Source organism: Mustelus asterias, chromosome 14 (genome assembly GCF_964213995.1).
Source record: "Mustelus asterias chromosome 14, sMusAst1.hap1.1, whole genome shotgun sequence".
Lineage (NCBI taxonomy): Eukaryota > Metazoa > Chordata > Chondrichthyes > Carcharhiniformes > Triakidae > Mustelus > Mustelus asterias.
The window spans coordinates 59,043,280-59,066,029 of record NC_135814.1 but is presented as its reverse complement, the minus strand read 5'-3'; the positions used below and the strand labels follow the sequence as shown (position 1 = coordinate 59,066,029).

The 22,750-nt window shown below is 40.7% G+C and overlaps 1 protein-coding gene across 5 annotated transcripts in view; it reads right to left on the bottom strand.

Annotated features, from left to right (window-relative positions):
- Window positions 1-239: 239 nt before the first annotated feature.
- Window positions 240-22,750, bottom strand: part of agps (alkylglycerone phosphate synthase) — a 136,870-nt gene continuing 114,359 nt past the window's right edge. Inside the window, exons 17-22 of one of the 5 annotated variants that reach the window (XR_013499551.1) lie at window positions 22,475-22,564; window positions 20,344-20,443; window positions 14,595-14,652; window positions 5,378-5,450; window positions 2,672-2,834; window positions 1,938-2,319 (exon numbers count right to left, since the gene is read on the bottom strand). Coding sequence is in view for 3 of the 5 variants with exons in the window: in XM_078228479.1 (XP_078084605.1) it covers window positions 2,713-2,834; window positions 14,595-14,652; window positions 20,344-20,443; window positions 22,475-22,564 (370 nt within the window). In the remaining 2 variants the exon portion in view is untranslated. Of the gene's footprint in view, window positions 2,835-5,377; window positions 5,451-14,594; window positions 14,653-20,343; window positions 20,444-22,474; window positions 22,565-22,750 lie in introns of all 5 variants that reach the window. The other 4 variants (XM_078228480.1, XR_013499550.1, XM_078228481.1 and 1 more) reach the window with 4 other exon arrangements.

Here is a 22,750-nt window from a genome sequence, read left to right as displayed (position 1 = left end):
GGTAGCCGTGAGTGTGACTAAGCAAGTCATTGCAGAAGGAAAAAGGTTGAAAGATGGAAAAAACAAATAGTGGAGGCATGTCAGGGTTAGTTCAAGTAAAGGCCAAAGCCACTGAAATGCTGATACCTAAACTACAGCAGAGGTTAGGAAGCAAGAGATTATGGTGAGAAGTGTGTCTGGAGGTCAGATTCAAAAGGTATCCTTACAACAACTGTTTTAGCAATTCTTAGAGTTATTTTCATGCACATGCTTTTCTTTTATTAAAACACAGTTCTAAATGCACGATTTTGGCATTCAACATATGCATCGATGCAAATGAGGTGCAACATTGAAATGGTTTAAAGAAATTCAAATGTCTGATGAGCAATTCCTTACAAGTTTATTTAAAATTAAATCCAAATTAAAATCACAGCGTAATCTTACCAACAACAATGTAGGCGCCAACAGATTTAAGGACAGGAAACTGCTCATCATGTTTGTTGAGAATATGAAAACTTTGTAAAGTAGATTGACAGAACAATGTTCAGCTACAGAATGTTTACAAATGGATTCACAAACAATGAGTTTCTGGCATACTGATTTTATAAATTACCTCCAGAAAAAAAACACTTGGCAAATTGGTGGAAGATACAAAATGGACATTTATTTCTAAACATTATTAGAAATAAAACGTAAAAAAAATAAAGTTTATTTATTAGTCACAAGTAGGCTTACATTAATACTGCAATGAAGTTACTGTGAAAATCCCCTAGTTGCCACACTCTGGCACCTGTTCAGGTACACAGGGAGAATTTAGCATGGCCAATGCACCTAACCAGCACATCTTTCAGACTGTGGGAGGAAACCGGAGTACACGGAGGAAACCCACGCAAACGTGGGGAGAACGTGCAGACTCTGCACAGTGACCCAAGCCCGGAATCGAACTCAGGTCCCTGGTGCTGTGAGGCAGCAGTGCTGACCACTGCGCCACCCGAGAGGTACTTCATCAAAACCTTTGAGCCGATCTTTGGACGTGTCTCCTTTTATTTATAATTTATCATCCTCTTTGCTCTCTGCCCTCAACTGCAACTAAAATGTTCCACATGCAGCTAGTTCCTGGGCTGCCTCTTTAAAAAGCTATGGGAAAAAGGCAAGAATTCTCCCTTCTAATGTTTTCTCTGTTTTGCGCTCTTCTCTCTCCCGACTCTCCCAACAAACTGGCAGAATATCCATACTCAGCTCATCATCTAACTCACAATGACTCAGACAGACACTTCAATTGTGTTTATTCCTGCTTGATCTCCGAGCACAAGCACATTATTTGTAATCTTCAAGTTATAGATAGCATCATTTCTTACGGATGTGCAAACTGGATGCATGAATTGTTCACAGCGTAGTTCACCTAAAAAAAACCTATGAAAAATAAACATCTCTGCTGGAGTCAGAGGAGGAAGGGAAAGGGTAAACTTAATATTCAACTGTACACCAAGCATTATTGCTGGTAAAAGGCACACCATATACACAACCACTTGAGGGAGCTAAAAGTATTGATTACACAGCCAATGGTTTACCAATATCCAAGTTATGCTAGTTCTTTCACAAGTGAAATGCCAGAAACTCAAGTTAACAATGAATGCTTAGTAAAATGGATACAGCCTCTGGAAGAACCGTAAACATATTTGAGTGTAATCTAGAACACTGCACACTGCCAATTAAATGTTATTGAACACCAATCTTTTTATCCAAGCAAAATATTGATGCCTTAAATAGCAAAGTGAGTCATCACACACTGCGATAATGTTATATATTAAAATGTAACAATTTCCAAAACACCATGCAAGTAAAAAAAAAACTTGTGGTTGTGATTTCGGATTGTGATTTACAGAAACCTGTTTAATGCTCAGCACAACTTGGAATAAAACACACACACACGGACAACTGACAAAGTATCCAGTAGTGAAAGAATTCAAAAAAATACTTTAATTATATGGATGATGCGAGTAACATTATCCATGTATCCCTATTTTGTAAATATTGTTATCCTTTAGTCCCCAGGACACTATCAAGAATATTTCTCCTTCCCGGAAGTTAACATTTGCAACATTTTAATTTAATCAAAAACCCATAATTCACAAAGGAGGTGCAATACAGTATATGCATTTTGTACAATGATATTTTCCCTCTTAGGAGGAAGCTTACAGAAAAGTCACTGAATTAGAGAACATTGTACAAAGTTGATAATTTTAACAGTAAGTAACATTTGCTTATAGAATTTAATTAACATGCAAAAAAAGTTACCAATAATAAGCAGGTATGGCCATGTGATTGGTGCAAAAGGTTCTGAAGGACGTAAAGAGGCAGAAGTTACAATCAGAGCTGACCACCCATGCCTTTTTTTAAAAAAATTACCAGATAGTTATAAGTGACTTCCAAGCATTTTGTATTTTTTTTTTAAACTGACAACTGCATGTCCTGCTTGCTGCTGAATACGCTTGTCAAAACATTCTCAGTTTTATCAGGGCACACAGCACACGACATAATAAGTTTCGCATCTTTTCTGCAAACACGTGCCGTGTCCCATATTAAAGAAACTTTAGCTGACAAATTCTACTGCAAAGTTTACAAAGTGTGAGTTGTTAATTTTTTTTGATAGTCTGGAGATTTCATCTTTAAGATGGTGGGATTTGCTTACTTTCCAAGAATCCAAGCTTTAAGCTGCTGAGCACATCCGATTTACAGAAGATTTCGGTTTCCAAAGATATTGTTGGGATCCACATACTGCTTAACAGATTTCAGCATCCCAACACCGACATCAGAGATGCTCTCCTTCAACCATCGTTTTCGTAACTTACCCACTAGAAGAAAGACACAAAATGCTTGAGTACACACTTTATGTTGAGAGATCAATCTTTTGAGCATGGCAAATAAATAGTGTGATAAATGATTTTATTTAGAAAAGGAGAAATGCAGTGTGTCATATGATTTATTGAGCTCCACGGACTATCAAGCTCATTAAACTCAGTGCTCCCCAAAAGAGTACAATGCTGCACAGTCCACAAGTTTGGTGCAAAATGCAGAATTAATATGTAGAAAATGCAAAAGATCTCTGAAGGATTAATGAAAACAGCAACACTTACTCAAACAGATGAAGCCACTATTTTACTACGGTGCATCTTTTGGTCACTGGGCTTGGTCTAACCAGCTTTTAAATGATTAAACATGGGTGTTTATTTTGGTACTCCTTACTGATTTGCAACTCGCCCAGCTGATTGCAAACCTATGTTGTACCCTTCAGCTGTGCAATTTATTGAATTTTCTTGACTCAAAGGCACAATTTTGTACTTGGATTTAATAGAAATGCATACTAAAATAGTTGGTGTGCAACAATGTCAATTTTAATCAGGTAAAAATTCTTTAAAAAAAGAACTCACTTTTTCATTCATGCAGCACAATAACTCATGGTGTTCTCAGCAAATCACCTTAAAACATCACTGCACAAACCATAATGCTGAAACTCTCCTCTCCTGCAGTGTGTAGAACAGTGTGTAGAAAAGAGAGACAGTTCTACACACTGCAGGAGAGGGGAATTTCAGCATTATGCTACTTTCAAGAGCAGACATAAATATCACCAAATAGCTACTGTAGTTACAAATCTGATTGTCCAAAAAAAGAACACAGTACTTGACTGGATGCAACATATTATTGTCACTATAGGGTGTACAAACTAACAGGCGTGCTTGACTGCACACCTCCAACACAACTGAACTCCATGTGGAATTGTACTGACGTTTGAACAGCCAGAAAACAAACATCCCTGCATAAAAAATGAAGCTGCTCAGAGCTCCAAAAGCAGAAGGTACTTGGGAGTGCATCATTAGCTTTGTCAGAGTGTTAATTTGCACATCCATCTTGTCATATTTCTTCAGTTTATATTTTTATCATAGTAAATTGAATATTCATTTGACTAGTGAGCTGAAAACCTGCAGGTCACGTGGCTGCCATATTTGCAATCTTGCTCAAAATGTCTTTACCCCATCACCTCTAATAAACAAAGTCATGTCCACTTTTCACTAAATCAGAGACAATAGAAGATCAAGTTTACAACCTGGTAAATGATCTGGGTTTTGGGGGAAAGAGTGCAGCGGTGCTGGGTAAGATAGAGGCTAAATAATAAGTGAAATTGATGCTTCTACTGTATTGTTACAAGAACAAACTCTATCTCAATATGACCAAGCCTAGTTAAGCACATATTTCATGAATACATCCTAATGTTAATCGGAAGTGACTCTATTGGCCAGAAACTAATAAAATGATTGAGCACTTGAAAGCACAAAGCCCCATATTAGCTGCAACATGACAAGAGTTCCTAGAAGAACTAATTGTTTGCTACATTATATGCCAATGCATACATTTTTACTTCAATACTTCAAACCAGTGAACATTGTTAAAAGGTCAAAACATTAGACGGCCTAGATATTTTGTTTTGCCCCAGGAATAATTATCCAAAGGAAAACGCAGAATCTTGTGCTATGAAATAAAACACAAGAGAATTGAGAGCTAAACAGTCAGCAGGAGCACCTGGCTGTCATGAATTGATTTAGCTTTCCACCCAATGTTGTGTCCATCAAAGTACAAGTAATGAGTTCGTGGCTTGAAATTTATTGCTATGAAAGTCATGGTTCTTTGTGACATACCAGCAACAAGGGCCATTTAAAGACCTGTTTCGTTCACAGAAGTTAGACTGCCATTTTTGGATGTAAGCATTATTTTCACAATTCCAGGATGGCAGCCTCTACTGAAAATTTGCTTCCCCATATTTGCTTTCTAATCTTTGAGCAAGAGCTCCAGCTTCCTTCCCCGGTTAATATACTTCACTCATTATTATTTCTGCAATAGGCTAATTATTCAATGTACAGAATACCCCAATATCTATTTGCACTTGGATGATAACAGAATGCAATTTCACACAGCATTCCTACAGAACGTGGAAGATACTAAATAGTTGCTGATCAATCCCATGTTATTTAGAATTAGCATTCTAAAATGATCCTTTGTTCGTGTTGGTTCTAAGTAACGTGGTTCAAATTCCACAAAGGGACAGCAGCATAGCTCTACATTGCTGGAGGTGCTATCACTCAAACTAGACGTGAAAAACAAGACGCAGCGGTTAATTCAAGTGTGCATTAAGGATCGCATACTGTTATTTGAAAGATATGGAGTTCTTGCAGTATTTGTGCCACTACTAAAAAATAGATTAGTTTGTGCAGTTTGCCACGTTAGCTGCATGCAAAATGGCTGTTGTTTTTGCCTAAATAAAAATGCCCAAATAAAACATTGGACACAAAGAATTGGGATTTCACATCGTGCTTACATAAATCCAGCTTTCAACAATACTCACTTCAGCATAACAGACATCTTATGAGTGAAGTTTGTACTTCTTCCAGTCTTCAACCTTAAATTACATCAGTTTTCTTCAATGCACCAATGGACAAGTAAAAGAACTCCATTTATCACAAAGTAATTGCAAGCAGACAAACTAGTCTGCCTCTCCCCAGCTAACTATTATTAATCACAATTACAGTTGAGACAGTGCAAGAGAAACAATCAATTTTTTAGACGGCATTAAATTCTCAATAGAGTATACAAGGGCAAGACCTCAAGGTCAGTAAATGAAATGGATAACAATAAGAAAATTTGGCACAGTACATCTTCCAGAATAATTTATTATGGCCGATACAATTGTGCAGTGAATATTTGTCATATTGTGTTCCCAAAATAAACCCTCAAGTTCAACAACCATTTAGTTTCATGGCTGCAACGCATTGCATGCATCTATGGTATGCATCTTCCTTTAACTGCATTAATTCAGAAGGATTAAATCATGTTTGAAAAAAAATTCATTTGGGATCAATGTTTTAAAGTGGCTGGGGGAACGGAAAGCTTTATTAATCAGTTTACAGTTTCAGTGACTAAAATGGGAAATCGTGGCAAGAGTTATGCGAGTTGGGTGTAGGAAAAGGGAAATAATGTGCAAAAGGTCAGATTCAGAAGTCTGAAGGATGTGGGAGGAGACATGGTTGGGATAGTTGCAGGAGTTTAGCAAGACCATGAAAGAATTTGAAGAGTTTTTTTTAAATTTAATATGCTGAAAGGCATTAACCTAAATTGTTGATGATGAGAGTGACGAATTAGTGGAACTTTGGGCGAGACATGGCATGAAAGGCCACGTTTTGGACAAGTAGAAATATATGAAGGGAGGAGGATAAGCAGCAAAGGGCATTGCCATTCGAATATCAAGGTGACAAAGCATGGAAAAGACTAAGTAGAGATGAAAATAAACTTCAGTGATGGAGAGGAAAATAATTAAAACTCAGCTTTGCAGTAGAGAGGACAGTGAGGTTTGTGTCTCTTGGTTCATTTAGCAATGAAATGAAGTGAAATGGATTTAGCGGCAAGGGAGTGAAATTTAGGGCCGGAACCAAAACTTACATTCTTCCTGATGTTCAGCTACTACTTATCCAAGATATCAGACATGCATTAAAGTTTTCATAGGGTGGTGGGGAGGTAGAACTGCCATTAGCATACATATGGGAGCAGATAATGTTACTGATGGGGCAGCATTTAGGTAAGGAAGAGAAGGAGATTTACAATGAATTATCGGCAAACTCTCCAGCTGATGGGACGGTCAGAGGTTCTTTTTAGAGACGTGCTAAATGCATCAATTTTAGCAACCAAACTCACTTGCAACCACTACCATAATCAAACAAACAGGCAAGGTCATCTAAAGGTACCTAACGTTTCTTGTTTCCTGAAGCAACTTCGAGACAGCTGCAACCAGTCTCGACATAAGCCTACCCCACACCAAGCTAGGGTTTTCTTCTTGTTGATATAGTTTCACTGCCTGCTTCTCTTCAACAAAAGTTAGGGTTTCTGGCTGACAACGAGATTAATGGTTCTATGTCCCCTCCCCACATACAGGTTTCCTCGGCAGAATCCAACTGCACACTGGCTCTCACAATCCCCTCCACTCATTATCTTTCCCCTCGCCCTCCCCATTATCTAATTAACCCCACCCTTAAAGACCTGGCCTGAATACAGTATTCTTCCCAACAATCAGCTGGATGAAGTTACTACTCATCCAAGATATCAGGCAAACATGAAAGTTTTCATAGGGTGGTGGGGGAGGTAGCACTGCTATTAGCATACATGGGAGCAGGTACTGACAGCAGATGTTACTGATGGGACAGGATTTAGATAAGGAAGAGGAGGTGGTTGACAATGAATTATTGGCAAACTCCATCCCAAGTGCAATGACATAGGTAACCAGCTCATGTATCACATAGATATTACAACACAAAGAGGCTAATGCTGCTTATTTATTATGAGCAGCATTGCCAGTCCCATGTACCTGTACCATGTCCTGATCTCAGCCCTTCATTCCCACCTCAACCACGTACCTAACTTATTCTGAAATATGTCTCTGCTTTAATCTCTTTCATTTCATCTTGGATATAGTTCTGGATTCCTCAATCATTAGTGATAGACTGCTTTGATTTGGTACATTTCTTTCATAATTTTAAAAATTTTGATCAAATCACTCTTTTACTTCCCCTGAATCAATGGAAACAGTGCTAACTGCTCAGATTTTCTTTGTATTTTTATTTCTTCATACTAGGCAGCATCCTAATGAATCTGCACCATTCCAGTTCTACTACCGCAATGACTTTCATATTGAACTGTGCATGTTGCATCATTATGGTCTAGCTAAGGTGTTATATAGGTCCACAATTACACTCGGATGTATATTCTTGGCCTTATGCAATTGAGATGCTGCTTTTAATATCACATGAATCTGAAACCCCAAATTTCACAGCTTGCCTGCAAAGTGCAAGTACTTCTTCTAAAAACAGAAAACTACAGGCCAGTTAGCCCAACATCTGTTGCAGGGAAATGGTTAGAATCCATTATTAAGGAGGGTACAGCAGGATACTTAGAAAATCAAATGTGATCAGGCAGAATCAACATGGTTCACTGATTATAGGTCCTTGAGGAAGTAACAAGCAAAGTGGATAAAGGGAACCTGTAGATGTGGAGCTCTTGAATTTCCAAAATCCATTTGATAAAGTGCTACCACCAAGGTTAAAACACAAGGTAAAAGAACATGGGTGTAGGGAGTGACATATTAGCATGGATAAAGAATTGGTTAACAGGAAGTAGAGCATGGGAATCAATGGGTCTTTTTGGGTTGGCAAGCTGCAATTAATGGAGTGTCACAGGGATCAGTGGTGGGGCCTAAATTATTTACAATCTACATCAATAACTTGGATGAAGGAGCAGAATGTATAGTAGCTAAATTTTATGACCACAGAGGTATATGGATGGGTTAAATGACTGGGCAAAAAATTGGCAGATGGAGCATAATGTGGGAAAATGTGAACTTGTCCATTTTGGCAGAAAGAATAGAAAAGCAGTATACTATTTAAATGGGAAGAGAATGCAGATTTTGGTGGTACAGAGGAATCAGTCCTGGTACAAAAAGTTAATATGCAGGTACAACAATTGATTGAGGTAAATGGAATGCTGTTTATTGAAAGGGGAATGGAATATAAAAGTAGGGGAGGGCATTGGAGAGACCATTTTGGAATACTGTGTATACTTTTGATCTCCTTATTTGAAAAAAGATATAATTTTCTTAGAAGCAAGCTTAGAGGAGGTTCTCCCAACTAATTCCTGGGGTAAAGTGCTATCTTATGATGATAGATTGAACAGGTTGGGCTTACACCCAATGGAGTTTAGAAGAATGAGAGCTGATCTTAATGAAACATGCAAGGTCTTGAGGGGACTTCATAGGTAGATGTTTCCATTTTTGAGGGAAGAATGGGGGGGCGGGGGGGGCAGTTTAGTAGTTTCCATTTTGAGATGGCGATGAGGAGAATTGATTTTCTCAGAGCCGTTAGCAAGTGGAATTCTCTTCCCCAGAATGCAGCGGAGGCTGAGTGATTGAATTTATGCAAGCCAGAGTTCAACAGACTTTTGATAGTTAAGGTAGTCCATGCTTAGTGGGGGCAGACAGGAAAGCAGAGCAAGACGACAACTAGATCAGTCATGTTCTCACTGAATGGAAGAGCAGGTTCAAAGAACCAAGTGGTTTAATCCTGCTCCTAAATACCATGTTCCTATGTTTATAAAGCAAAATATACCACCTTTCATCTACTAATGGTGAATTCCATTTGCCAAATTTTTCACATTCCATCATTATCACCTTATCCAGATCATGATTTTTGTTGCAGCATTGCCTGCAGATTTGAACAACATTCCATTTAGCACTACCTCCAACTTAATGTACACATTTCAGTCACAGAACAGAAACTTGAGGAACACTACTACCTACGTCCAACCACTCTGAGAAACTGCTTTTAACCTCCATTGTTTGTTTCCTCCCCCAAATAGTTTGTTAAAAAATAAAATTTACTAACATGCCATAATTCCGCCCCATCCACCTGCTCAAAACATTTAGAACAGTACAGCACAGAACAGGCCCTTCGACCCACGATGTTGTGCCGAGCTTTATCTGAAACCAAGATCAAGCTATCCCACTCCCTATCATCCTGGTGTGCTCCATGTGCCTATCCAATAACCGCTTAAATGTTCCTAAAGTGTCTGACTCCACTATCACTGCAGGCAGTCCATTCCACACCCCAGCCATTCTCTGCGTAAAGAACCTACCTCTGATATCCTTCCTGTATCTCCCACCACGAACCCTATAGTTATGCCCCCTTGTAATAGCTCCATCCACCCGAGGAAATAGTCTTTGAACGTTCACTCTATCTATCCCCTTCATCATTTTATACACCTCTATTAAGTCTCCCCTCAGCCTCCTCCGCTCCAGAGAGAACAGCCCTAGCTCCCTCAGCCTTTCCTCATAAGACCTACCCTCCAAACCAGGCAGCATCCTGGTAAATCTCCTCTGCACTCTTTCCAGCACTTCCACATCCTTCTTATAGTGAGGTGACCAGAACTGCACACAATATTCCAAATGTGGTCTCACCAAGGTCCTGTACAGTTGCAGCATAACCCCACGGCTCTTAAACTCCAACCCCCTGTTAATAAAAGCTAACACACTATAGGCCTTCTTCACAGCTCTATCCACTTGAGTGGCAACCTTTAGAGATCTGTGGATATGGACCCCAAGATCTCTCTGTTCCTCCACAGTCTTCAGAACCCTACCTTTGACCCTGTAATCCACATTTAAATTTGTCCTACCAAAATGAATCACCTCACATTTATCAGGGTTAAACTCCATTTGCCATTTTTCAGCCCAGCTTTGCATCCTATCTATGTCTCTTTGCAGCCTACAACAGCCCTCCACCTCATCCACCACTCCACCAATCTTGGTGTCATCAGCAAATTTACTGATCCACCCTTCAGCCCCCTCCTCTAAGTCATTAATAAAAATCACAAAGAGCAGAGGACCAAGCACTGATCCCTGCGGCACTCCGCTAGCAACCTGCCTCCAATCCGAAAATTTCCCATCCACCACCACCCTCTGTCTTCGATCAGACAGCCAGTTACCTATCCAATCGGCCACCTTTCTCTCTATCCCACACCTCCTCACTTTCATCATAAGCCGACCATGGGGGACCTTATCAAACGCCTTACTAAAATCCATGTATATGACATCAACTGCCCTACCTTCATCAACACACTTAGTTACCTCCTCAAAAAATTCTATCAAATTTGTGAGGCACGACTTGCCCTTCACGAATCCGTGCTGACTATCCCAGATTAATCCGCATCTTTCTAAATGGTCGTAAATCCCATCTCTAAGGACCTTTTCCATCAATTTACCAACCACCGAAGTAAGACTAACCGGTCTATAATTACCAGGGTAATTTCTATTCCCTTTCTTAAACAGAGGAACAACATTCGCCATTCTCCAGTCCTCTGGCACCATCCCCGTGGACAGCAAGGACCCAAAGATCAAAGCCAAAGGCTCTGCAATCTCATCCCTTGCCTCCCAAAGAATCCTAGGATACATTTCATCAGGCCCAGGGGACTTATCGACCTTCAGTTTATTCAAAACTGCCAGGACATCCTCCCTCCGAACATCTATTTCCTCCAGCCAATAGCCTGTAACACCTTCTCTTCCTCAAAAACATGGCCCCTCTCCTTGGTGAACACTGAAGAAAAGTATTCATTCATCACCTCGCCTATCTCTACTGACTCCATACACAAGTTCCCACTACTGTCCTTGACCGGCCCTAACCTCACCCTGGTCATTCTTTTATTCCTCACATAAGAGTAAAAAGCCTTGGGGTTTTCCTTGATCCGACCCGCCAAGGACTTCTCGTGTCCCCTCCTAGCTCTCCTAAGCCCCTTTTTCAGCTCATTCCTTGCTAACTTGTAACCCTCAATCGAGCCATCTGAACCTTATTTACTCATCCCTACATAAGCTTCCCTCTTCCTTTTCACAAGACATTCCACCTCTTTCGTGAACCATGGTTCCCTCACTCGGCCATTTCCTCCCTGCCTGACAGGGACATACCCATCAAGGACACCCAGTATTTGTTCCTTGAAAAAGTTCCACTTTTCATTAGTTCCTTTCCCTGACAGTTTCTGTTCCCAACTTATGCCCCCTAATTTTTGCCTAATCGCATCATAATTACCTCTCCCCCAATTGTAAACCTTGCCCTGCCGTACGGCCCTAACCCTCTCCATTGCAATAACAAAAGACACCGAATTGTGCTCACTATCTCCAAAGTGCTGTCCCGCAACCAAATCTAACACTTGGCCCGGTTCTATTCCCAGTGCCAAATCCAATGTGGCCTCACCTCTTGTCGGCCTATCCACATATTGTGTCAGGAAACCCTCCTGCACACACTGCACAAAAACTGCCCCATCCGAACTATTTGACCTACAAAGGTTTCAATCAATATTTGGAAAGTTAAAGTCCCCCATGACAACTACCCTGTGACTCCCACACATATCCATAATCTGCTTAGCAATTTCTTCCTCCACATCTCTATTACTATTTGGGGGCCTATAGTAAACTCCTAACAACAATTTATAGGATTTATTGAAATCAACATTGTTTAAAGTTCATTTATTAGTCACAAGTAGGCTTACATTCACACTGCAATGAAGTTACTGTGAAAATCCCCTAGTCGCCACACTCCGGCGCCTGTTTGGGTGCACTGAGGGAGAATTTAGCATGGTCAATTCACCTAACCTGCACATCTTTGGACTGTGGGAGGAAACCGGAGCACCCGGAGGAAACCCATGCAGAGACGGGGAGAACATGCAAACTCCACACAAACAATGACCCAAGCTGGGAATCGAACCCGGGTCCCTGGCGCTGTGAAGCAGCAGTGCTAACCACTCTGCTACCATGCTGTCCCGGTAAAGCATTGGCTGCTTCAAACTATTTTCCTATCATTTAGGTAATTCATTATTTCATTTGGAAGCCTCCAACATTTTCCCTAATACAGATATTGAATCAACTGAGCGGTAATTACTCTCTTTGAAAATAGATATTACATTGGAAACTTGCCAGTGCTCTGGCACATACCTATTCTCAACAGAACTCAAACCAAGGCCTCTGCTGTTTCTTACCTCATTTCCCTCAGGATCCTGGGATGTATCCAATCATGTCCCAGCACTTTTGTCATCTTTTAGCTTAACTAACTTCTCAAATATTAGCTTTTTATTTTGGAATCTATCATTTTGATTTTAATCTTTAAATTAATCCCATTAATCTTTAAATTAATGTAAAATTCCAAAATAGCAATGCCATTGTGGGAGTATATAACGAGAGATCTAAAGTACTACATAAATTATGATCTGGTAGCACTGCATGTAGTTATCCACGTACAGGAGATACATTGCACATCCCAGGTGCCCAAAGCAAATCAGCCCAAATACTCAGTCATTTTAGCATTCATTCAATTTTAAAGACATCAAGATACATTTTAGATACAATTTAAAACATTTTCTTTTATTATTTAATTCAAATCATTGGTTCCTACAGAATGCCTCCTTAAGTGCAAATTAAATGATAGTGAATTGTAAATTAATTGGAATGAATGTCACAATCATTCTTAACCAGGTTTCAATGAGGCACATATCATGGATTAAATGATCAGAAGCTGATCAAGTACAGTTGCATTGCCTTATTTGCCTTACTGTTGATTTGAACACAGGCACAGTAGTACAATTGTGAAGTACTTTTACAAGAGGTTTTCACAGACAATGGGCCCCAAATGTAACACTGTAGATGATGGGTTTTGTGTTAGAAATTGGGCCCAATAAATTTAATTGTTTGCAATTAGTTTGCCTAACCATCATTGAGGTTAGAGATGAGGTGATCATCCCACCTGTTGATCTTTACATAATCAATTTAACGATTTTGCCAACTGTTAAAGTTTGCATATTTCTTTTCAATAAGACTTGAACTCTTGCTAAGGTTTTTAAATTCAATACTTTTCTTTTGCCAGTCAAACCACTTGCCCAGTTCCCAAATACCTATATTTTTGAAACATTCCAAATCCCTTGCTGCTGTCCAAGTGTTTTCCTGAAGTATACAGCTGTTTCCATTGGAAATATTACATTTGTAACTTTGAAGAAAAAGCTCCATTTTAAGTGCTAGGGCACACTTGGCTGGATATGCTTTTTAAAGTTCATAATGGCAAGTTTCTACAAGATGCTTGTGTGGAAAAAATGACATTTTACATAGGAAAGCAGTGCACTGAAAAAGATACAGCAATCTAATGAGCTGGTCCCAACTATCAATATGCCTCAATCATCCACTTAAACATTAATTCAATTTTCCTATTTTTCAAACATACACCACTTTCAAATGTTCACTCTCAATGTAAAGTAGAAAAATCTAAACTCTCCATGATTGGACAGCACTTACTGAACAATGCTGAGTGTGCTAATTATAGTAACAACCAATTTAAAATCAGTGAGGTTTGTAATGTGGTTTACACTTGCTAGAAGTTACATGCATTCATATGTAGGTGGTACCTGTCCACTAGAGGAAAAAGAAACACATCCAGACATTGCTCCTTTGCTGAATTAAACAAACACTTGGGGACAATAGTTCTCTAGTGCATTCTGCATGACAACGTACATTCTCCATTGCAACACCTCATCCAGAGTCCACTGGCCAACCAATCAACACCTTTTCCTCAGATAGCATGAATTGTTGCTCCTTTTGAAATCTGGCATTCTTGCATCTGTTGTGATGACTACAAGTCGAAAAGCTTCGATAGCATGTCTTTTTTTTTAAGCAATACTATCAAAACAGCACAGTTCAAAAGGCTATTTGTTCACAGTAAGTAAGCATGTTGTCACACTGTGTACCTTTGCAAGTTTGATCTCCCTGCCATTAGCTGGCCTTAGCTACTAGGGTCCTAAAGTTAACTTAACTTCAGCGGGCAAGATGAAGAAATTAATAAGGGTGCTGTCCAAAGATAGATTGGACTTGAGGCACCTCTGCCTCCATTTGCATTGGGAGGACAGCTGCTTGACTGAAGCATCGGAAGCCTCTGGAATAATATTATATTACAAACCTGGAAGAACAAGGGGAAAAGCACATGAGGAAGTGGACTCACCTCCATGATGATGGGAAAGGCTTCCTCCATTCTCAAGTATTTCCTCTCTGGCTGAAGCCTAATTTAATAAAAACAAATAGTTACCATTAGTTAAGTACATTCAGCAACACATAGCTCAAGTCATTTTTGATTATGTAGAATCAAAGCTATTAACACTGCTATCCTTCAAGCTTTCCCTGTATATTTTAATATTAATTATAGCTAATAGTTATAGTTTGGTAGTATAGAACTTGAACTTTGTTGAAAAGAGAGATATTTTGTCAAAGTTTTTCATCTTGCACTATTTAGGACAAATGCAAGAATGCCAAATTTCAAACGATCACAACAATTTATAACACAGGAGAAAAGGAAGCCATCCATGGCAACACCTCAGCCAAAGGGGAACTATAATCTCCCAGGTAATTAAAAAAAAACAGCACCAGTTGAACATATCCCTTTTAATAACAAAGGACAAGTACCTGCATAGGAATGTAGGTCACTCCCAGCAAGCATAGGTGAGCCATGTTGCCAATTCGATTGATTATCTTAAATTTGCTGTTAGTATAGTTATTAGCCCACTCAGGATTGTTCGTCAAATTGCCTAATCGCAAAATCACATCTAACAGTAGACCGTGTATTTTGGATTTTGAAAAATGGGCCTGTTGAGTGTGGTCTGTATTCCGCCTATAACAAACAACCAAAGGAACCTATTGTTTGAATCAATTAGTCAATCGCTGGCATGTAGAGTCTATGTAACTAGGCATCATATCAGCACCAAAATTCACGCACATCATTGCTGAATTGTGTGGTACGCAGAACGTCTTTTCAAATGATGGTAGCATCCTGTTCGTGAAAAATACATTTGCATAACCACTGCACAGTAACAGCATGAAACAGCTTGCATAACCTATCCAAATTTTTGAGGTGTTTTACCTTTCCAGGGTAATTTAAATTAGACAAACAGCTTTCCAGGTCTGACAGTGGCAAATTTTGGCGCATTTGCACAACACAATTAGTTACCAAGTTCAAGTTCAATGAATGTTGATTCAAAAAATGGTGTCATGTCTATATAACCACGAGAGCGTGACACGGCACAAACTTTGATGGTTTCCTTTAGTGGCACGTTCATAAATAAGCTTGGTTGAGCTAAACTCAAGTGGTTTAGTGAATGTTGACAGCCAGTTCTTAGTGAATTTTCAGCATACACGGTGAAGGATTCCTTCATTTTTGCAAGACTGTACTTAGCCTACATACTGATGCCTTGTCTACGTGCTTATTCAACGTTAGGAGCTTATTTACAAATGTCCAACTGAAGGAAATCATTACTGTCTATCATAAACGTGCCCTTGCTAGTCAATGCACACATTGGGATTTATACAGCTCCACCTATTATAAGATTGGCCTCATCAGTAACCCTGTTAATAGGACCTTAGCCATTTGCTCAGATTGCAAGGTTGACAGAAATAGGTGTTTCAGAACTAACCTGCAGGCCAATGGCCATCTTGTTCAGATCATATTTTACTGTGTATCGTGCAAACTTGCAAGTGGGCCTAAGGCCACCAGTTTTATACCCAACAAGTATCCAGTCTACCTCAAATTACCCTGGAAAGGCAAAGTATCTCTCAGGTTAAGCAAGCCATTTGTTTTACGTGGCTCCAATGCCATAGATATACATTTGCTATTTTCCAGTAAAAGGATAGTGTCATCAGTCCAAAAAGATGTTCTGCCTACCACACAATATAGTGTCATGTATGAACTTGAGTGCTGGTGTGATGTCAGGTACGTAGGCCATACATCCCAATAATTAGCAGATCAAATCAAACAACATGGAAATCCTTGATGGAAAAGGATGAGTGGTGTCCCAAGGGTAAGGTGTTGGATTGGGGGAAGGCTAACTTTATTGGGATCAGGCAGAAATTGGCAGCTCTTGATTGGGAGAGGCTGTTTGAGGGTAAATCCACATCTGGCATGTGGCAGTCTTTTAAGGAACGGTTGTTAGGGCTACAGGACAAGCATGTGCCTGTAAAAAAGAAGGATAGGAAGGGTAGGATTAGAGAACCGTGGATAACCAGGGAAATTGAAGGACTGGTCAAAAAGAAAAGAGAGGCGTATGTTAGGTCCAAGCAGCTAAAAACGGAGGGAGCTCTGGAGGAGTACAATGAAAGTAGGAAAATACTCAAACGGGGAATTAGAAGAGCAAAAAGGGGTCACGAAATGTTCTTGGCAGACAGGATTAAGGAGAATCCCAAGGCATTTTATTCATACGTTAGGAACAAAAGGGTTGTTAGGGAAAAAATCGGACCTCTCAGGGACAAAAGTGGGGACTTATGCTTGGAGCCCAAAGAAGTAGGGGAGATCCTAAATGAATACTTTGCGTCAGTATTCACAAAGGAGAGGGATGTGTTGACTGGGAGTGTCTCGGAGGGGAGTGTTGAACCGTTGGAGAAAATCTCCATTACAAAGGAGGAAGTGTTAGGTTTGTTAGAGAATATAAAGACTGACAAATCCCCAGGGCCTGATGGAATCTATCCAAGGCTGCTCAGGGAGACGAGAGGTGAAATCGTTGGGCCTCTGACGCAAATCTTTGTCTCGTCACTGGACACAGGTGAGGTCCCAGAGGATTGGAGGATAGCCAATGTGGTCCCGTTATTTAAGAAGGGTAGGAAGGATAACCCGGGTAATTATAGGCCGGTGAGCTTGACGTCCGTGGTGGGGAAGTTGTTGGAGAAGATTCTTAGAGATAGGATGTATGCGCATTTAGAAAGGAATAAACTCATTAACGATAGTCAGATTGTGAGAGGGAGGTCATGCCTCACTAACCTGGTGGTATTTTTTGAAGAAGTGACCAAAATGGTTGACGAAGGAAGGGCCGTGGATGTTGTCTATATGGACTTTAGTAAAGCGTTTGACAAAGTCCCTCATGGTAGGCTAGTGAAAAAGGTTGGATCTCATGGGATAAAGGGGGAGGTGGCTAGATGGGTGGAGAACTGGCTTGGTCATAGAAGACAGAGGGTGGTAGTGGAAGGGTCTTTTTCCGGCTGGAGGCCTGTGACTAGTGGTGTACCGCAGGGCTCTGTATTGGGACCTCTGCTGTTTGTGATTTATATAAATGATCTGGAAGAAGGAGTAACTGGGGTGATCAGTAAGTTTGCGGACGACACAAAACTGGCAGGACTTGCAGATAGTGAGGAACATTGTCAGAGGCTACAGAAGGATATAGATAGGCTGGAAATTTGGGCAAGGAAATGGCAGATGGAGTTCAATCCTGATAAATGCGAAGTGATGCATTTTGGTGGGAATAATGTAGGGAGGAGCTACACGATAAATGGAAGAACCATAAAGGGTGTAGAGACGCAGAGGGACCTGGGTGTGCAAGTCCACAGATCTTTGAAGGTGACATCACAGGTGGTGGTGAAGAAGGCATATGGCATGCTTGCCTTTATAGGACGGGGCATAGAGTATAAGAGTTGGGGTCTGATGTTGCAGACGTATAGAACGTTGGTTCGGCTGCATTTGGAATACTGCGTCCAGTTCTGGTCGCCACACTACCAGAAGGACGTGGAGGCTTTGGAGAGAGTACAGAGGAGGTTTACCAGGATGTTGCCTGGTATGGAGGGGCTTGGTTATGAGGAGAGATTGGGGAAACTGGGGTTGTTCTCCTTGGAAAGACGGAGGATGAGGGGAGACTTAATAGAGGTGTATAAAATTATGAAAGGCATAGATAGGGTGAACGGTGGGAAGCTTTTCCCCGGGTCGGTGGTGACGTTCACGAGGGGTCATAGGTTCAAGGTGAAGGGGGGGAGGTTTAACACAGATATCAGAAGGACATATTTTACACAGAGGGTGGTGGGGGCCTGGAATGTGTTGCCGGGCAAGGTGGTGGAGGCGGACACACTGGGAACGTTTAAGACTTATCTAGACAGCTATATGAACGGAGTGGGAATGGAGGGATACAAAAGAGTGGTCTATTTGGACCAGGGAGCGGCGCGGGCTAATTGTTCCTTGTTTCTCGTTTCAAGGCTTCATTCTATGATCATCTTGCTGGTGCCAGTACAGAGCGAGACTGCGGATAGTTGGGAACCTGTCTCGGGGGCAGGGAATTCATATGGTGTTCGTGGAAGTGGAAATGACTAGGGTTGGGAAGCATTTTCCGATCAGGGCCAGTGTGATCTCCTGGACTCGTTTCGATCGCCTCAGGGGGTCGGAGAGGAATTTCCCAGATTTTTTTTCCCCCACATTGGCCCTGGGGTTTTCACTCTGGGTTTTCGCCTCTCCCTGGAGATCACATGGTCTGGAATGGGGGGGTGGGGGTGAGTTAATAGGTTGTGATGAACAAAGCATCGTAGCTGTGAGGGACAGCTCGGTGGATAGGATATTGGTATGTAGATAGGCTGGAAAATTGGGCGGGGATCCTGGATTCAGGATTCAATCCTGGACCGGGGAGCGGCGCGGGCTTGGAGGGCCGAAGGGCCTGTTCCTGTGCTGTATTGTTCTTTGTTCTTGTTCTTTGTTCAACATGTTCCTTCGGTTGCCACAAAAGGCACAATACAGACCGTACTCAACCAGCCCAAAACAAAATGTCTGCAAGATGAGATTCCACGATTGGGCAGCACTTGATGAACAACCCCAAGGGTGCTGACAGCTCCACTAAGAACCCATCCAAGATATTCAGCCAAGCTTTGAACATGGTATATTTATGTTTGCTAGAAGTTAAATACATAGAGAACCATTATCTGCAAACAAACAAAAAATGTCCAAGCTCTGCACCCTTTTTGAATTATCTTGGAGCTTGGGAAGCCTATGGTTCCCCCTTGCTTTCTCCATGGCAATGTCTCAGCCAGAGTTGACTGGCCAACCAATTGGCATCCTTTTCTCCTGTAGTATAAATTGCTGTGATCATTTGAAATTTGGCATTCTTGCATTTGTCCTAACGAGTGCAAGACGAAAAGCTTTGGCAACATGTCTCTTTCTAATATTCAATTTCTGTACCACCAAGCAACTGTTTGTATACTGCAGTTTGTTTCCTTTAGGAAAGCTCTTCTGGGATAGGATAGTGGAACTTTTTAATTGCTCAATATTAGCTTCAGTAAGGATAGGCCAAAATAATTACCTGGACCTACAAGTCTGTTTTAACAATTAGATTATGGACCAACAACAAATCTTCAATTTTGTGTAACCGTAGCAAACTTTATGTATGGCCTTCAGAATCTTACACCCATTGTAAACATACATGTAGGTGATCAGATGTATTTCAAAGAGTTCAGGAAAATGACATGGGCAAGTTGCACAAAATAGAAACCTGTCACCATATTACTGTTCTCATTTTGTAAATTATCATAGAATCAAACAGTCCGCACCGAACACAATCCCTCCCAGGCCCCATCCTCATAGCCCCATGCATTTACCCTAGCTAATCCCGCTGACACTAAGGGACAATTTTTCATGGCCAATCCACCTAACCCACACATCTTTGGAGTGTGTGGGAGGAAACCGGAGCACCTGGAGGAAACCCACGAAGACACAGGGAGAATGTGCAAACTCCACAAAGACAGTGACCAAAACCAGGAATCGAACCTCGGTCCCTGGTGCTGTGAGGCAGCAATGCTAACCACTGCGCCACCTTGTCGCCCTATTTAATAAATCAATAAAACTTTACAATCAATTCAAAATATCTTCAAACAAAAGTTGATTTTTTACATTACACATAGCCTTCAAATAAACGATAGCTCAGAATAAGTAGGAGGGTGCAGGAGTACTTAGACAACGTTACCTCAATTTGCTCAAACACAGTAATTGGGTCACTTATACCCCTGTAATTAAAAGCAAAGTAGAAATAGACACAAGCCCCAGCATCATATGTTTGGGTAACTCTGGAAGAGAAAAGAAAAAGTTATGTTGTATAATCACACAAATAGCTTATCATATTGTTCTTGCATTTAATACAAGTTCATTGATTGAAATTTAAGACCTGGTTCTGTATGGGGGTGCTGCTGTAAAGCAAAACCCAGAAGGATGAGTTTCTTGCGAATGCCCAGAATTTACCTGTTGGGCTGTTTACATTTCTTTTCTGTGGAGTTCCCATCCACAGACAGTTGAATTGACAGGCTGAAGGCCTCTTGGGCTGGAAGTGGGGAGCGGGCAGGGGGGAAGAGACAGTAGTCAGATTGAAGGAGGCCAGGGTTGGGGCTAACATGGTAGCATGTTGGGTCTGAAGGAAGTATTCCTGCCCAAAAACAGTGCTGTAAAGACACTCATGGATTTTTTTTCCCTTCTCCCCTCCATTCAACTGTCGAATTTCATGAGCACAGGAAGCCCAGCTGCCTGTGGTTGTTGCCTCATTATAAACATTTAAATGTTCAAGCCACTTCCAATGATCAGGATGGATGCCTGCCCCTTGTCCCACCTCTAATAAAACCAGAATTAGACAGGTTTGGTTCCTGTTCCAGATTTTTCTTAATTTAAACCAGACAGCCCCAACCATCCATTTTTGGGGAGCTTACATCTAAAGCACAGACTGATTTGCAGTCGAAATTAATGGTTTGACCAAGTTGAACTTCAATGCTCCATCTTCTAGTCACCATGACCACCTTAGCCCTTTCTCACATTGCCAGTGAAACCCTTGAAAGCTTGATGACTCTAATCCTCTACTCATGGGCCTCTGAATTTCCATCCTTCAAAAAACTACAACTCAACTAAACTCCACTTGCACATTCTATCCAACACTAATTCCTGCCCTTCCATCACCCAACCCTAATTTCTTTAACAAGTCCCTTGGTAGTCTTGCCCCACGTTACTTTGCAAGCTCTTCTAGCACCATGTGTCAGCACATCTTCCACTCTCATGGCTCTGGTCTCCTTTGCATCCCCCTCAATTTACACTAGCTATCGCCTCCGAACTTTTAGCCACTCACACCAAAATGCTTTTCCCAAATTCTTTCACCGTCGTAAAAACCCCTGTTGTTTTTTGTCACCTACTACAATCTCTCTCTCATCATGGTTTGGTATTCAGTTGTCTCCTCTGAAGTTTATGATTAGAATTGTGCTGAATTTTATGATTGACTCCATCTCTTATAATATTGCAACAGTTACTGTTGGTACCATGTTAGCAATTTTCAAAAAAAGCTGCAGTAAGGCATTACATCACTACTACACAGATATTATAAAAGGTAAGCGTGCACCATTTCTGCCTTCAGAGTAAGCAGAACTCACCTCAAGATGTGGTTTTCCCCAGTCACCTATGGAGGTAGTACGAGTAAAGCAAAATTAACAGCCAACCTGGGAGGGGCAGGTAGCCATTTGTCCTATTCAAAAATGGGCAAAGCACTCAACTTGCTTATTTCAGCAATACTGTTTGCCACAAAACCTTCACAAACATCAGGGAAGGTCTGAGGGCTGATTAAACATTGTAACTGTGAATTTAAAATACTTAAGAGTGCCCCTGTTATTTATTGTACAGCTGAATAAAAATAAATGCATCCAAATGAATTTTTGTTTATTCAGAGTACTGCTTCTCAATGCAAGTTAAAGAATAAAGTAGAATTCTAATAATTACTACTACAAATGCTTGTTCAGGACTGGGCTTGGTAACACAGTCCCTGACTCACTGCAGGCAACACTTGCAGAGCTCAAATGATCAAACACATCTTGCCTTGTTGCCCGATAGGTACATAGAAAATAAGTTCCATCAAATTAAGTGATGCATTTCGAAGTGTTTTATTCATCAAAGTCAAATGCAAACATGTTGGCCAGTGAGTTATTCCCAAGAAAGGACAAGATAGCCAATTATGCATTCACACGGACAAAGGATAAAACAGTTGTAAATCATAGGTTTGGGTATTTTAGAGGACTGAAACCACAAGAACCAAACATTTCTGAGAGCAGGATTTAAAAAGAAATACTTACCTACACGTAGCAAGAGGGGGGAACTGAACACCTCTTTCTTTACATTCTCTTACTAGTTTCTCTTTCACATTCCTGCAGAGGTCAATCACCCTAAAATACATATTCAGAGTAAAACTTTAGGCCTATTTACAGGTGGAAACAGTTCTATCTGCTTAACACATGCTGATAAAAGACGGTTTAAAAATTGTCTGTCTGAACCAATTCTTCTGCAATGCCAAAAGTAACAAAAATAAGTGATTTTTTAAAAAAAGATCAAAATACTGTGCCATGTACACT